This window comes from Taurulus bubalis, assembly GCF_910589615.1.
Source record: "Taurulus bubalis genome assembly, chromosome: 3".
Taxonomy (NCBI): domain Eukaryota; kingdom Metazoa; phylum Chordata; class Actinopteri; order Perciformes; family Cottidae; genus Taurulus; species Taurulus bubalis.
In genome coordinates, this window is record NC_136591.1 from 21,182,863 (window position 1) to 21,196,430 (window position 13,568).

The following is a 13,568-nucleotide window of genomic DNA, read 5'->3' on the forward strand; positions in this document are numbered from 1 at the left end:
TGCACAGAAAAATTAATACAAATAAAAGGTCAATAGTAAATCAATGCTACAGTGAACAGGTAACTTAACAAGTAAGTAGCCTACTACTTCTCTTTTACTGTACCTTGGCCAGTGGCATGGTAGTCTACTTCTTTCTCTCTTACATTGGCCAGTGGCATGGTAGGCCACATAGTTCTATATAACAGTGTTAAGTGTCTCATACAGGTGCACACTAACATATTTATGACATAATGATCCTTCCATTTTGGTTATTGGGACCCAACCACTGAGTAGCCAGTTTAGTTGCCTTTAAGAACAACTAACTTCTCAAATATTTCTGGTGTTAACCTCCTCCTCCTGTGCGGATGGAATATTATTCCTGCAAACAAAAACAGCTTCTCGACCGGAGCTGAAGAGGGGAGGGTTGTGTTTACTCGAACAAAAAGGAGCTTGATAAATGAACTGTTTTTTGATTTGTGGAAAAAGTATTTTGAGTATTTTAAATACAAAATTACTCCACTCTAAAGTTTTTTGTTAAAAATTACGTTCGATTTTGTATTGGCCCTATCAAATACAAATTGCAAAATACTCAAAGTAATTGAAATACAAGTAATATAAATACTGCCCATCTCTGACGGCAGAGCAGTGTGAAGCCCGTCACCTGCAACTCTTCATCCCACAGCTCTCTGTGGGATGCCAAAAGGAAAATAATATTATCTGGGACCGTTCACAGCAGAGCTGCCCAAAGGTGGTCAAATATACTGAAACGTATTGGTGAGCCACAGAGCAACATTTTTTTGCATTTTTTTTACTGAGTTAATTCGTGTCAACTGACTTCCTGCACAAAGTGTCAGTCTGCCTGCCGTGCTCAGTTTATGATACATATTACTCCATATTTGTAGAGCATTTTTACCTCCTAAAAACAACATACAAAATGATTTATGTTGTAATTCATAACCTTAATGCAAGCCAACAGGGATCACTTTTCTTTCCCTGGCAATTTCGAGCCGAAAAAATAAATGCTGAAAATGAAACAAGTTGATGCATTTTTATCTATTTGTTTGCGTTTAGCACTAACTGCTGTGCCAAACACAAGACATTTGGTGTGACTTGTTGCTTGTTGAACCCCTTTATTGTGAAGCAGTGGACGTAGGAAATGTTCTGTTTGTATGAGCAGTAACTTAATCCAGCTCTGACACGATGTAAAGAGAGCAAACTGTCAACAGTGAGGCTGTCATCGATGAGATAATGTAGCGTAGATTACGTGCAAGCATCTGTGAATGTAAATATAGTGATTTTCTTCCTTTTTTTACTGCGTAATAAACGCTTACCATAACTATAGGATTAAAACCTAAATATGTAAACACAGACAGAAAAGGAGACAGATTCGGAGTCAGACACTGAAGATGAAAGTAAGTATGGAGGGAAAGCAGAGCTGGATACGAAGTGGGATGATACAAAAAAGTGGGTCATGTTTTCAGCAGATGGCAAATAGTAAAGGACGGGGACTCACTTGAATGGCCCTAAAACGAAGAGCCGAGGGGCGCTTCATTGAAGTCTCAGGAGATGAGAAGACAAAGAGAGGAAAAAAATGCATTCGTATCAGGAGGAGGGTGTGAAAATGTGAGGGCAGAGTAGGTGTGAGAGGAGAAAAAAGAGAGAAACGAGGTGAGAGGATTGATTGATTGATGGACGAAATGGAGTTCTAATGAGAGTCACAAAAGAAGTAGAACAAGCTTAACGGAATTAGCTTTAGCGAGTGAGACGCAGAAAAAAAAGAGTTTGGAGACACGGAGGGAAAGAAGAGAGAGCTCCAGATGGAGAGGGCTGAGTCAGAGGCGAGGATTGTGGCGCGACGGGAAAGGAACGCATCAACTGAACTGACGATGGTGTAACTGACTCAGACAATCAGGGGCTTAGAAACCCGAGCAGCGACTCCACTTCACGGCTCAGGCTCCCGTTTCCACAAACACATCCACGCTGAATTAGCATTATTTGTTTTTTCTTCATTTTTTTGACACGTACCGTGCCGAAATTTGCGATAAACATTTAACTGCATTACCCTCTCTTCTCCACATCATATTATCACATACATTAACATTCATTGATATTAATGCGCATCACATTACTCAAGTAACAATAACAACCCTCTGCCCTTAGACGTGTGTGTGTGTGTGTGTGTGTGTGTGTGTGTGTGTGTGTGTGTGTGTGTGTGTGTGTGTGTGTGTGTGTGTGTGTGTGTGTGTATTCAACATAATTCATAGATGCATTATGAGTAATTCTTCCTTTCTGTTCATGTTTTCTAGGAGGTGATCGAGGCCATAGCAGAGTGTGCCTTCAAGACCTCCCCCTTCCCTATCATCCTTTCTTTTGAGAACCACGTGGACTCGTAAGTCAGCAGAGTAAACAGGACGAGTGTAGACCTTATTGGTCTGCGCTGTCTGTCATTGGATGGGGGTCAACATCAATACGGCCACGGTCTGCCATTTTATCTTTTTCAGCTGTGGGAATATGTTTTGGGGAGAGGCTTCTTGGGAGTAGCATTCAGTGTGCTGTTTTGTTGTTATTCAGTAGACAAACCATGTGTGTGTCTGTGTTTGTGTTTTGTTTCTTTGTCTGTGATGACTCCCAGACCAAAGCAGCAGGCTAAGATGGCAGAATACTGTCGGTCAATATTCGGAGACGCGCTACTGACTGAACCTCTGGAGAAATATTCTGTGAGTACATAAATTGCTCCAACACACATTTGCTCTCTCTCTCTCTCTTTTTCTCTCTCTCTCTCTCTGTCTCTCTCTCTCTCTCTTTCTAACACAAACACACGGATGCATGCGACATGGCCAGCAGCGAGGGACTCACCGGATATTATCACACAGATGAGTGCACCGAAAGACGTGTCCTTGAACACTGCAGACCGGCTATGCGACACACACACACACACACACACACACACACACACACACACACACGTGCGTTCAAGACCTACGCCATTTATACATTCATTTATTTGCTCACATTCTCTGCTATTTCCTTGCGTCCGTGTCCTCTCTTCCTCTCCATCTGTCTCACAGACAGCAACATATCGACATGGCCTCCAGCACCTGGCACAAAGCGTTGCTGCTGTCTTTCCTCTTTCTGTCACTGCTGGCACACTACAAGTTGGCCTCCTGGACTTTACCCCCCTCTCTCTCTCTCTCTCTCTCTCTCTCTCTCTCTCTCTCTCTCTCTCTCCAGTTTGCATTCTCATCTTCAGTCATACACACACCTGTGACTATTTACGTGCCATATCACCCTGCAGTCATTTTTTAGTCCCCTGCACCCCCTCTCTGTTATCTTGGGAGACGCTGCAAACGACAGCCGTGTTTAGCGCCGTAATCTTAACGTGTGCCTTTTTTATTTGGCAGCCGTCTATCTGTCTCTCTCCTCTGTTGCCATGGCTACCAGTCAAAAGCTTGCTTTGTCTCTTTGTGGCCAAACTCCTTTTTTTCTTCCCACAGGCGTCTTTGTGTGTAATGACGCAAGCACTTACTTACGTGAAGCAAAGCCTAGACACTTGTCGCACAAAAACTCTGGCGTGCGCACACTCTCACGGTGTCTGAGGAACACAGCACGTGGACAGGCCGGCACACGTGCTTGCTTTAACACGCCCTGCATGTTATTCACCAGGGATGTCTTGTCCCTGTTGATATAACACTGTGGAGCAGCTTAAGTTCCCAGCAGCCTTCTGACTGGATTTGACATTGAAGTATTATCCAGGGGAAGCCTTTCGAATGGAGTGGCTGAGGAAAGAAGGAGAGTGATACCAAGGGAGAGAGAGTTAGAGAGTTAGAGAGATAGAGAGAGAAGGAGAGAAAGAGAAAGAAAGTGCCGTTGAGGAATCAGATTTCTACCACTGAGCATGTAATAACTGGGAAAGGTGAGTGCAATGACAACCACTCCCCTCTGGCAGCGGGACAGGCGTGTGTTCAGTGTATCGAATGGGATATCAGCTCCGTTGCTCCATCGGGGCCTGGGCAGATAGGGTAAAATGGCTCCACTGGTTTGGGCTTAGCCGTAGGTGAGAATAAAGAGGATTACAGCTTTCTGAGAGATTTAAAGTTCCCCCATGTCTCTGCTCTCCACAAAACCGTCAGTCGTGAGAGACCGGGGAGAGTTTGTTTGTTCTTGGTTTGTTTTTGTTTTTTAATTAAACTGAAAACAGTCTGCTCTTTCCCTACCCCAAAACAATTAGCTGAAATTACCTAAAAATTGGATTCCCCGTGAACATGTTTTCTTGTTTGTTATATGGCTCTCATCACTGAATTAATTATGTTGATGAAAGCTGCATTTGCCAAAACAGATTCATTACAACTGCGGAAAAAAAAAAGATGAAATATGTTCAGAAATAAAGATATTTTTCTTGCAGTTTCTTCAGTTCTATTGAGGCTTAGTTTTAAGATGCAGACTCTATTACATACATTGCACGTAATGGTGTGCATGCAGCATCCCTCCTAGTCTTCCACTTGTATTCTAGCTTACATTTCTACAAACAAGAAGATTAATAGGCAATACTTATATTAATGTTTGTTTTCACTTTATCTCAGTCTCAATTTGTACTAGTCAGGTTGTCAAATAAAAGCAAAGACTAAAGTTTATTGTCATGTTTAATCACTATTGAGGTAAATTCATCTTTAGTTTCTCTCAGGCCACTCAATTAAACTCCTGTTTCCAGGATGATTAAAGTGCTCAACTCATTAACTCTGAAAGAAATTATGTGTTTACTTGTTATTTTGCCACTTGAGTTGCTAGATTTACAAGCCCAGCGTTACATTGTTGCTCCAGGCAATCCTTAATACTGAGCCCTGTACTTGCAAATGGAAAACGTCTGTCCCTTCTTTTTTATAAATGCCCTTTACAATGGATGGTCTTGTGAGGATTTCAAGTTTCCATAAAAGTGAACCACGACCTTATCGTCTGCTGGAGGCTGTGTTTCAGGATGCAACTAAAACACAGAAGAATTCAGATCCGTTACACAAAAGTACTTTTACTTTAAGTAGTAAAAGAAGTATGCTTATTTGTAAGCAAATAAGCATTATTGGCAATACCTCATCATAAAAGTCTTGATTTCAAAATGTTATTTTAGTAGAATACAGAATTGTTATTGGCAAACTGTACTTGTGGAAAGTGAAAGTACTGTGGTAGCAGAAAATGACTCCTGTGAGTGTTTTATCATTAATTATTTTTATTATTGAATCATTATGACTTTTATGTTCGTAGTTTGAGCCAAACTACTTCACATACTGCCAGTTTGATTTTTAACAATGTGGCAATTTATGTGTATTAAGTTAAATTTAGTGGAGTAGAAGTATTATGTAGCATAAAGTAGAACCACTCAAGTAAACGCAGTTACATTCCAGCACTTGCCAGATGTGCGTCTCTGTTCACCCGCTCTGTACAGCTGAGCAGAAAAGAGGTCCAGGGGATTTGGGGAGCTTAATTGAATCCATCCAAGTAAATTGTAAGTCAATCTAACGGGTTGAGCTGCTGTGCAGTCGAGATTGCGCGTGTCACATCCAGTGTTGAACCGGTTCCACTTAAGTGGAACTATTTGAGTGAAGCCACGGCAGACAGGACGCCTATCTATTTTGTATCACTTCCCAGCAGCCGCAGCAGAAAGGTGTAGAGGTGGACGCGTGTGGCTGCCGGAGGGGAAGTGGCTTATTGGACGGGAAAGCTCAGCTTCAGTTGGATCACTGTTAAAAACTGGAGAAGTAAAAAAAAGCTGATAAGTTGCAAACTCTGTTGGTTGTGAACTGATGTGTGTGTGCGTGTATGCAACATCACATAATGCATTATTAATATCTCTAAACACTGTGATCCAAAAGCAGTGTTCCCCATAAATAAATCAGAGATCCTCTTACTTCTAGCTGGCTCCCTTGAGAGGCTTAATGCTCAACCCCTCTCCATCCCCCCCAGGAAGCAGATTTTAGTGTTGAAAGTGTAAACTTTTGAGCTGTTACATCAACATAGTCTGTAATGCCGATCCTCGCCATCACTAACGAGCTCTGGAGATCTTCCTTCGTTCATTTTGAGCAGAATTACATTTTCTTTTTTTTCTTCAAACTGCCATGTGAATGACTCATTCCAGTAAACAACCGCAGTTCCTTCTTCCTGTAATTAGCTAATTTGTCTCCAAACTGTTGTAAAAAGAAATAGGGCTGTGATGGAGCGATCCCCTTTTGTATTAAAGTTTCTTGTGTTGAAACATTGTGTCACTTCGTCCCTCCGTTTAGATCACACACATATGCAAAGCTTTATGTTATTCTCATGAACACCCTCTGTCTTTGAGCCGATTAGAAGTTGTAATATCTCCCCTCCCCCGATCAGCTGGAGTCCGGCGTGCCTCTACCGAGCCCGATGGAGTTGATGGGGAAGATCTTGGTGAAGAACAAGAAGAAACACCACAAGACGGACGGGAGTGCCAAGAAGAAGCTGTCGGAGCAGGTTTCCAACACCTACAGCGATTCCTCCAGCGTGTGCGAGCCGTCCTCCCCCAGCGCAGGTACACAAACACACAAACACAAACCCACAAACAGAGCCATCAGGTCTCACCTGAGTTATGAGGTTTCAGATATAAAAAAAGAAAAGCAGACCGACCGTCTGCGTCCATCTGTATTATGGACCAGCGCCTCTCATCCTGTCCAGAAACTGAATCACTGGAGTGGAGCCGAGCTATTGTTTATCATTTTCATGGCTCTCTCCATCAGCTGACGGTGTTATTGGCTGCTGTCAGGCGCATTCACTGCTGGTCGCTGGGGCGTCTTAAACACTGGCTCGCAGTGTCCAGTAAAGTACATTTTCACCATAACTGTCTGCTGAACTTTTATACATCGCAATTTATGGGGGTTTTATATATTTTCGCAGCTGCTCTCCTGTTTTAGTTCCCTCTAATTGTTCATGTCTGCATTCTTGTGCGTGCTACACTTCATGTATGTCTTTTCAGGGTGTGTGTGTGTGTGTGTGTGTGTGTGTGTGTGTGTGTGTGTGTGTGTGTGTGTGTGTGTGTTTGTGTGTGCGTGTGTGTGTGTGCGTGTGAGAACATGCATGCTTCTTCTATTTCTATTTCTATTTATTGATTCATGTTTGGATATCATGCAGTTGTAAATTATTTTAATGATTGCCTTTTAGTTTTTTTTGGGAAGCTGAGCTGCAGGCTTCACTGTTACACTGACACACACTGCCCCCTGGTGGGATAAAGTAAGCAGCACAAGTGTTGCTTTTTAACCCTTTTTAATGAGTGGAGTGGAGTTGGTTTGGTTTTAGACAGTGGCGGCTGGTGGCAATTTTTTTGGGTGGAGCCATCTAATCCCAGTATGATTCAATGCAAAAAAAAGGTATCACGCAGGTATCATTACTACTTTGCAGTTAAATATTTAACATGTATTCCAACACTTTGACATAATAAGGACATCTTATTAATACAATTCAGTATATTATAATTAGGGATGGGCATAGTTTTTTTTTTTTTCGATACAGGTGCTAAAACGATACTTTTAAAACGATACCGGTGCCTAAACGGTGCCTGAACCGATACTTTTTAATTGCCAAGGCCGATTTTTTTCTTCAAATTGAACAATATATTTACTATTTAAAGTATACTTTAAATATAAATAAATAAATACAAAACACTTGACTTCAAACTACAGCTTCAAACTTTTTAACTAAAAAAAAGAACAGACACAAGCATCAGGTGGCCTGATTGGGACCGTGTGCAACAGAACTCCACTCAGAAACTGTTGGATTCTACAAACTGCTGCTTTACTGGACTACACATCATCATATCATCATATCATCATATCATATCAACTGGGAGAGCTTTGTTCTAACAAGCCGAGACGGTCGGCACAGCCAAAGCTCGTGCATGTCTTCCCAGCGATCACTCTGTGAGTACACACTGCTGCTGCTGTGTGCGCACTGCAGGCCCGCCCCCTTGAGCCCATCTCTGTATGAGAGAGAGAGGGAGCAGTGAGTGCGCTCTGATCCGCGTTATTTTAATAAAGTATCGATACTAAAAATATGCAAAATCATATCATTTTAACGTACGGGTACCGCGCTACCTTTTTAGTATTGTGCAACATTACACAGTAGTGTAAAAGAAGTATTTAAAAGCACCGCAATCTGCATTGCTTTTCGGTCAGGTGGTCCGGTTGATCTGGGACCAGGTGTTTTATCTGTAGTTTCTCATCCAAAGGTCTTCTTTCAAACAGGTGTTGGAGGACAGATTATACAGAGTTCACGTTTGGTTTTCTGTGAAGACCAGTGGTTCCTGCTCGCTGCTGTCATGTTGTTATCATGGGTGGCGCGCGCCTCGTCTACACGAGGAGACAGAGACACAGGAACGCGTAGCCTTGGGCTTGATGAGAATAGCCCTCCAGGAAGTCATTTTTAGGGCGCTAATTGGATAAATTGTATGTCATTCATTTATTTCTTTAATCAGTGATTGGCTAAACTGAGTATTCGATCCGTCTTCCTTGGGCAGAATCGATTGAGCCCCACGACGTGCACAAGCATTAGAGACGTACTGAAGCAGAGCGGACGTGCTTGAGAGAGGGTACAAGCAGGAAAAGCAGATATTTGGTGCAGATATCCTATTTTACAAATATTACTGGGTATATTCCATAGCTCAAAAACACAAATATTGACAATGTGTATAATTTATTAATATTATTATATTTTTTATAATTAATAATATTATAAATAAATAAAAATTATGAACTCCTCTCTTCTCCTCTTATCTGAATTGTGTTGACTGGATAATAAAAGGTTGTTGTTTAAATTGATTTTATTAGAAATTAAATAAAAGACATAGAAAGGAATATTCGCTTGGATCGATGTGGCATGTGTGTTCATTCACAGTCTTATAATGTGTCCTGGTTATGAGGTTATTATTATTAGTATTAACTACAGAACACACAGTCATATGACATACTGTGCTGCATGATAGTAGACTAAACCCCAACAGGAGCTTTGGTTTGACTTCGTAGGGGTCGTAGGATTCGTTGCTGATGACTTTGTCTCCTCCACAGGTTCAACCAAAGAGGAGATGGCAGATCCCTCGCAGCCTCCGGAGGGTGCCGAGCTCAGCTTGAGGCCGCAGGGCAGAAAGTCCATCGGTGAGTCACACACTCATTTGTGACCTCAGATTCGGCGGGAGAGCTTTAGCAGAGCTCTCACCGGGCAGGCCGGAGTCGCTGTGGGTCAGTTCGACCGTTACTCTGCTGAAATTAATTTCCTCAGTCAATGTGACCTCCATTTTAGTTGCAAAATCGGCAGCAGAGCTCTCATTATGAGGGCGCTGGGGACAGGTCGACCGAAACAATGTTTAAATAATTTCCTCGCCCTGAGCCCGGCGCCTCGAGACCTGTCGGTGTTAAATGTATTCATGTTTTTGCTGGCGGTGTAATGGAGCCAACTGATCCCAGATAAAGACTTGATCACGATTCTGTCAAACTTCTTTTTTGTGCATTTCGTTTATCTTTTTTTTTATCGTGTCCATCTGTGGCCGTCGTGTTTCAGGTGAGGTGGAGGCAGAAAGCGAGGATGAAGATGACGATGATGACGACTGTAAGAAGGGCTCAATGGATGAGGTGCGTATTTTGAAAGTGACACTCCGCAGTCAGTTCAAATACAGCTAATAATGGAGATTTAAAAACAGTGTGCAGCACTCGCATGCCGTGTGCCGAGGCTGCCCTCTAGTGCACATATTGTGCAAATATTGTGCTGCATTGCATTTAGATATTATGTGATATATGATGTGTGCGTGTGTGTGTGTGTGTGTGTGTGTGTGTGTGTGTGTGTGTGTGTGTACAGGGAACAGCAGGCAGCGAGGCGTTTGCCACGGAGGAAATGTCCAACCTGGTCACCTACATACAGCCAGTCAAGTTCAACAGCTTCGAGGCCTCCAAAAGTATGTACAACTGAGCTGAACACGAGTAATATCTCTTTTAGTATTATATGTTTGGAATAAAGCTGTTTAATGATTTTAATGAAGATGGCTTCAATCTGTGATCAACAAGTCACCTCATCTACCCACAGAGATCAATCGCAGCTACCAGATGTCGTCCTTCGTGGAGACGAAAGCGCTGGAGCAACTGACCAAATGTCCTGTGGAGTTTGTGGAGTATCCTTCTCAGTTTGAGTGAAGCAGTGGTCTGTGCTACTAAATATTAATAAATGTACGTTTACATTCTGTTCTTTGAGACCTGAATGCACATTCTGCCTGACTTGTTATTATATTGTCTGCTCTTCATCACTTCACTCATATTAAAATAAAATAAGATAATCCTTTTTTTAGTCCCGCAGTGGGGAAATTGCAGGATTACAGCAGCAAGAGACACATAGTAAAATTAAATTAAAAAAAACAAGTAATATAAATAAACAGTAAAACAGTAAATAATCTACAATAGCAGTATTATATATAGAGACAGAATATATTGTCCACTTGCAGATACATTTGTCTTTGGCTTCACAAAGATGCATACACTAAGAAACTATGTCACTTTGTCATGATTTATAATACCTAAGATTTAAAAACAAAATATTAATAATAAGTGGGCCGAAGGGTTGGGATGAAAATGTTAAAATATCAGCAATTATTTGCCATTTGTTTAACACAATGACAGAATGAAATAAAAGACCCTATGCTGTTTTTTTTTCAAATTAATTAATTAAATAAACTGTTAGTGCTCTCCGAATAATCTTGCTGGCAGGGTTAACTAATCCCCAAAATGTCTGCACCGGCGTGTGGTGTTCTCAGGACTATTTCATTTACAAAAAGAGACACAATATTTGCATTGCCTTCTTACAAATATGTGATTATTAAAATATAAATATATACCACCTACCCCTCCTTACAGCTCGGCCCTCAGCTGTTATCGGCTGACACATGTGTGGGTTGCCATCCCTTATATTTGGCAACGAGTTCCTCGGTCTTGTTAGTCTTCATGAGCAAAACTCTGTCTTGACACCATGTTAATAGACTGCTGATGAGATGAATGTAGGGACGCTCAAATTCTTTATTACCCTTGAACATTAAGGCCGCCATTTCCATTTCCTCTGCATACTTAAAGAGACGCAGATGACATAAAAGGGGTTTAATGGTTAAGGGTCGTGATGAAGAGGAGAGTTCCTCACATGAAGTGTTCTTAATTCTTTAAAGTCGTAATATAAGTAGTATAAGTTTTCTTGCTTCCTCTTTGATTAATCTGTTCAATTTGTTGTTATTTATGAATTATCCTTCATGTCACATCACTGCGACGATTCAATTGTGAGATCGACTATTCGGGTCCCTGAGGAAGTAGGAGTAGTAACAGTACGCATTGTACTTTGTCATGCAGCATTCTCCTTAACCAGCTCCCTTCAGGTACAACAAACTGCAGCTGAGCAGAATCTACCCGAAAGGCACCCGAGTGGACTCCTCCAACTACAACCCTCAGCTCTTCTGGAACGCCGGCTGTCAGCTGGTGGCGCTTAACTTCCAAACCATCGGTGCGTTAAAGTTCGCTTAATTGTGTAAATCCTTCATTCCCTTGCACCTTTACCTTTTTTATTATTTCAGCATTGTCGACTCACCCAAATAAACGTGTGTTACTCTGTCCTCACTGCTCAGACCTGTCCATGCAGCTGAACCTCGGCATGTACGAATACAACGGGAAGTGTGGCTTCAGACTGAAACCGGAGTTCATGAGGCGGCCGGACAAACATTTTGACCCGTTCACTGAGAGCACAGTGGACGGCATAGTGGCCAACACACTCTCTGTAAAGGTGTGCGTGTGTGTGTGTGTGTGTGTGTGTGTGTGTGTGTGTGTGTGTGTGTGTGTGTGTCTGTTTGTGTCTCTCTCTCTGTGTCTCTGATCCTTATTTCCTCTCTCTTTTGCCTTTTTATTTCCTATACTCCATCACTCCAGATCATCTCAGGCCAGTTCCTGTCAGATAAGAAAGTCGGCACGTATGTGGAGATCGACATGTTCGGCTTGCCGGTGGACACCAAGAGGAAAGCGTTCAAGACCAAGACGTCTCAAGGCAACGCCATCAACCCGGTCTGGGAAGAAGAGGCCATCGTCTTCAAGAAGGTCAGACTGTGTTCTCTGTGGCTCTGTAACACATTGTCTGGCAGACACAAATACAGGCTGAACCAAAAAGAACAGAACAGCAACATGGTGGTGTCATTTTGATGTACTCATGAGTGCATTCTATACATTTCCCTCAGGTTGTTCTGCCCACACTCGCTTCATTGAGGATAGCTGTGTTTGAAGAAGGAGGGAAGTTCATCGGCCACCGTATCATCCCTGTGTCAGCCATCCGTCCAGGTGACAAAGTTTGGTTTCAGCTAGTTTCAATAGTTCAACTTGATGATTTAGTCCACTTTTCTTCGGATTAGGGGAAATATTAAAAGTCATATCAGAATCATAATCCGTTTATTTGCCTGCCCTTGTCCTTGGTATGGCTGTGGTGTGCCAGACAGTGATGGAGGAGCAGAGGATGGACTCAACGATGGCAGTGTAGAATTGCACCATCATTTTCTTTGGCAGGTTGAATTTCTTCAGCTGCCTCAGGAAGAACATCCTCTGCCGGGCTTTCTGATGTTCAGCTCCCACTTGAGGTCATGGGTTAGAATGGAGCTCAAGCAACGGAAGGACTCCACAGCGTCGACGAGGGAGTCACACAGAGTGATGGGGGCGGGTGGGGCTGCGTTCTTTCTGATGTCCACAACCATCTCCACTGTCTTCAGAGCGTTGAGCTCCAGGTTGTTTTGGCTGCACCAGGTCTCCAGGTGGTCAATCTCCCACCTGTAGGCAGACTCGTCTCCCACCAGAGATGAGTCCAATGAGGGTAGTGTCATCGGCCAACTTCAGGAGCTTGACGGACTGGTGACTGGAGGTGCAGCTGTTAGTGTACAGCGAGAAGAGCAGAGGGGAAAGAACGCAGCGTTGGGGGGAACCGGTGCTGATGGTCTGAGAGCCTGAGACGTGTTTCCCCAGCTTCACATGCTGCTTCCTGTCAGACAGGAAGTATGTGATCCACCTGCAGGTGCAGTCGGGCACGTGTAGCTGGAAGAGCTTGTTCTGCAGCAGAGACGGGATGATGGTATTAAAGGCAGAGCTGAAGTCCACAAACAGGATCCTGGCGTAGGTTCCTGGGGAATAGTGGAGGGCCATGTTGACAGCATCGTCTACAGACCTGTTTGCCCTGTAGGCGAACTGCAGGGGGTCCAGTAGTGGGTCAGTCAGGGTTTTGAGGTGGGACAGGACCAGGCGCTCAAAAGACTTCATGACCACAGAGGTCAGGGCGACGGGCCTGTAGTTATTGAGTCCTGTGATCCTAGGTTTTTTGGGGACGGGGATGATGGTTGAGGCCTTGAAGCAGGCTGGTACGTGGCATGTCTCCAGGGAGGTGTTGAAGATTTCAGTGAACGCCAGAGACAGCTGATCAGCACAGTGCTTCAGGGTGGAGGGGGAGACCGAATCCGGGCCCACTGCTTTGCGGGGTTCTGTTTTTTAAACAGCCTGTTGACGTCCCTCTCCAGAATAATAGGGTCGTCACTGGAGAGGGGG

At 43.2% G+C, this 13,568-nt stretch overlaps 1 protein-coding gene across 1 annotated transcript in view; it reads left to right on the top strand.

Moving 5' to 3' along the window:
• The window catches only part of plcb1l (phospholipase C beta 1-like), a gene marked incomplete at its 5' end in the record, with an annotated part of 114,811 nt that overhangs the window by 77,377 nt on the left and 23,866 nt on the right, over nt 1-13,568 (top strand). Inside the window, 10 exons of the mRNA XM_079216115.1 lie at nt 2,286-2,368; nt 2,612-2,696; nt 6,343-6,517; nt 9,532-9,602; nt 9,826-9,922; nt 10,051-10,135; nt 11,378-11,502; nt 11,624-11,778; nt 11,922-12,086; nt 12,224-12,323. Of these exons, the coding sequence (XP_079072241.1) occupies nt 2,286-2,368; nt 2,612-2,696; nt 6,343-6,517; nt 9,532-9,602; nt 9,826-9,922; nt 10,051-10,135; nt 11,378-11,502; nt 11,624-11,778; nt 11,922-12,086; nt 12,224-12,323 (1,141 nt within the window). The remainder of the gene's footprint in view (nt 1-2,285; nt 2,369-2,611; nt 2,697-6,342; nt 6,518-9,531; nt 9,603-9,825; nt 9,923-10,050; nt 10,136-11,377; nt 11,503-11,623; nt 11,779-11,921; nt 12,087-12,223; nt 12,324-13,568) is intronic.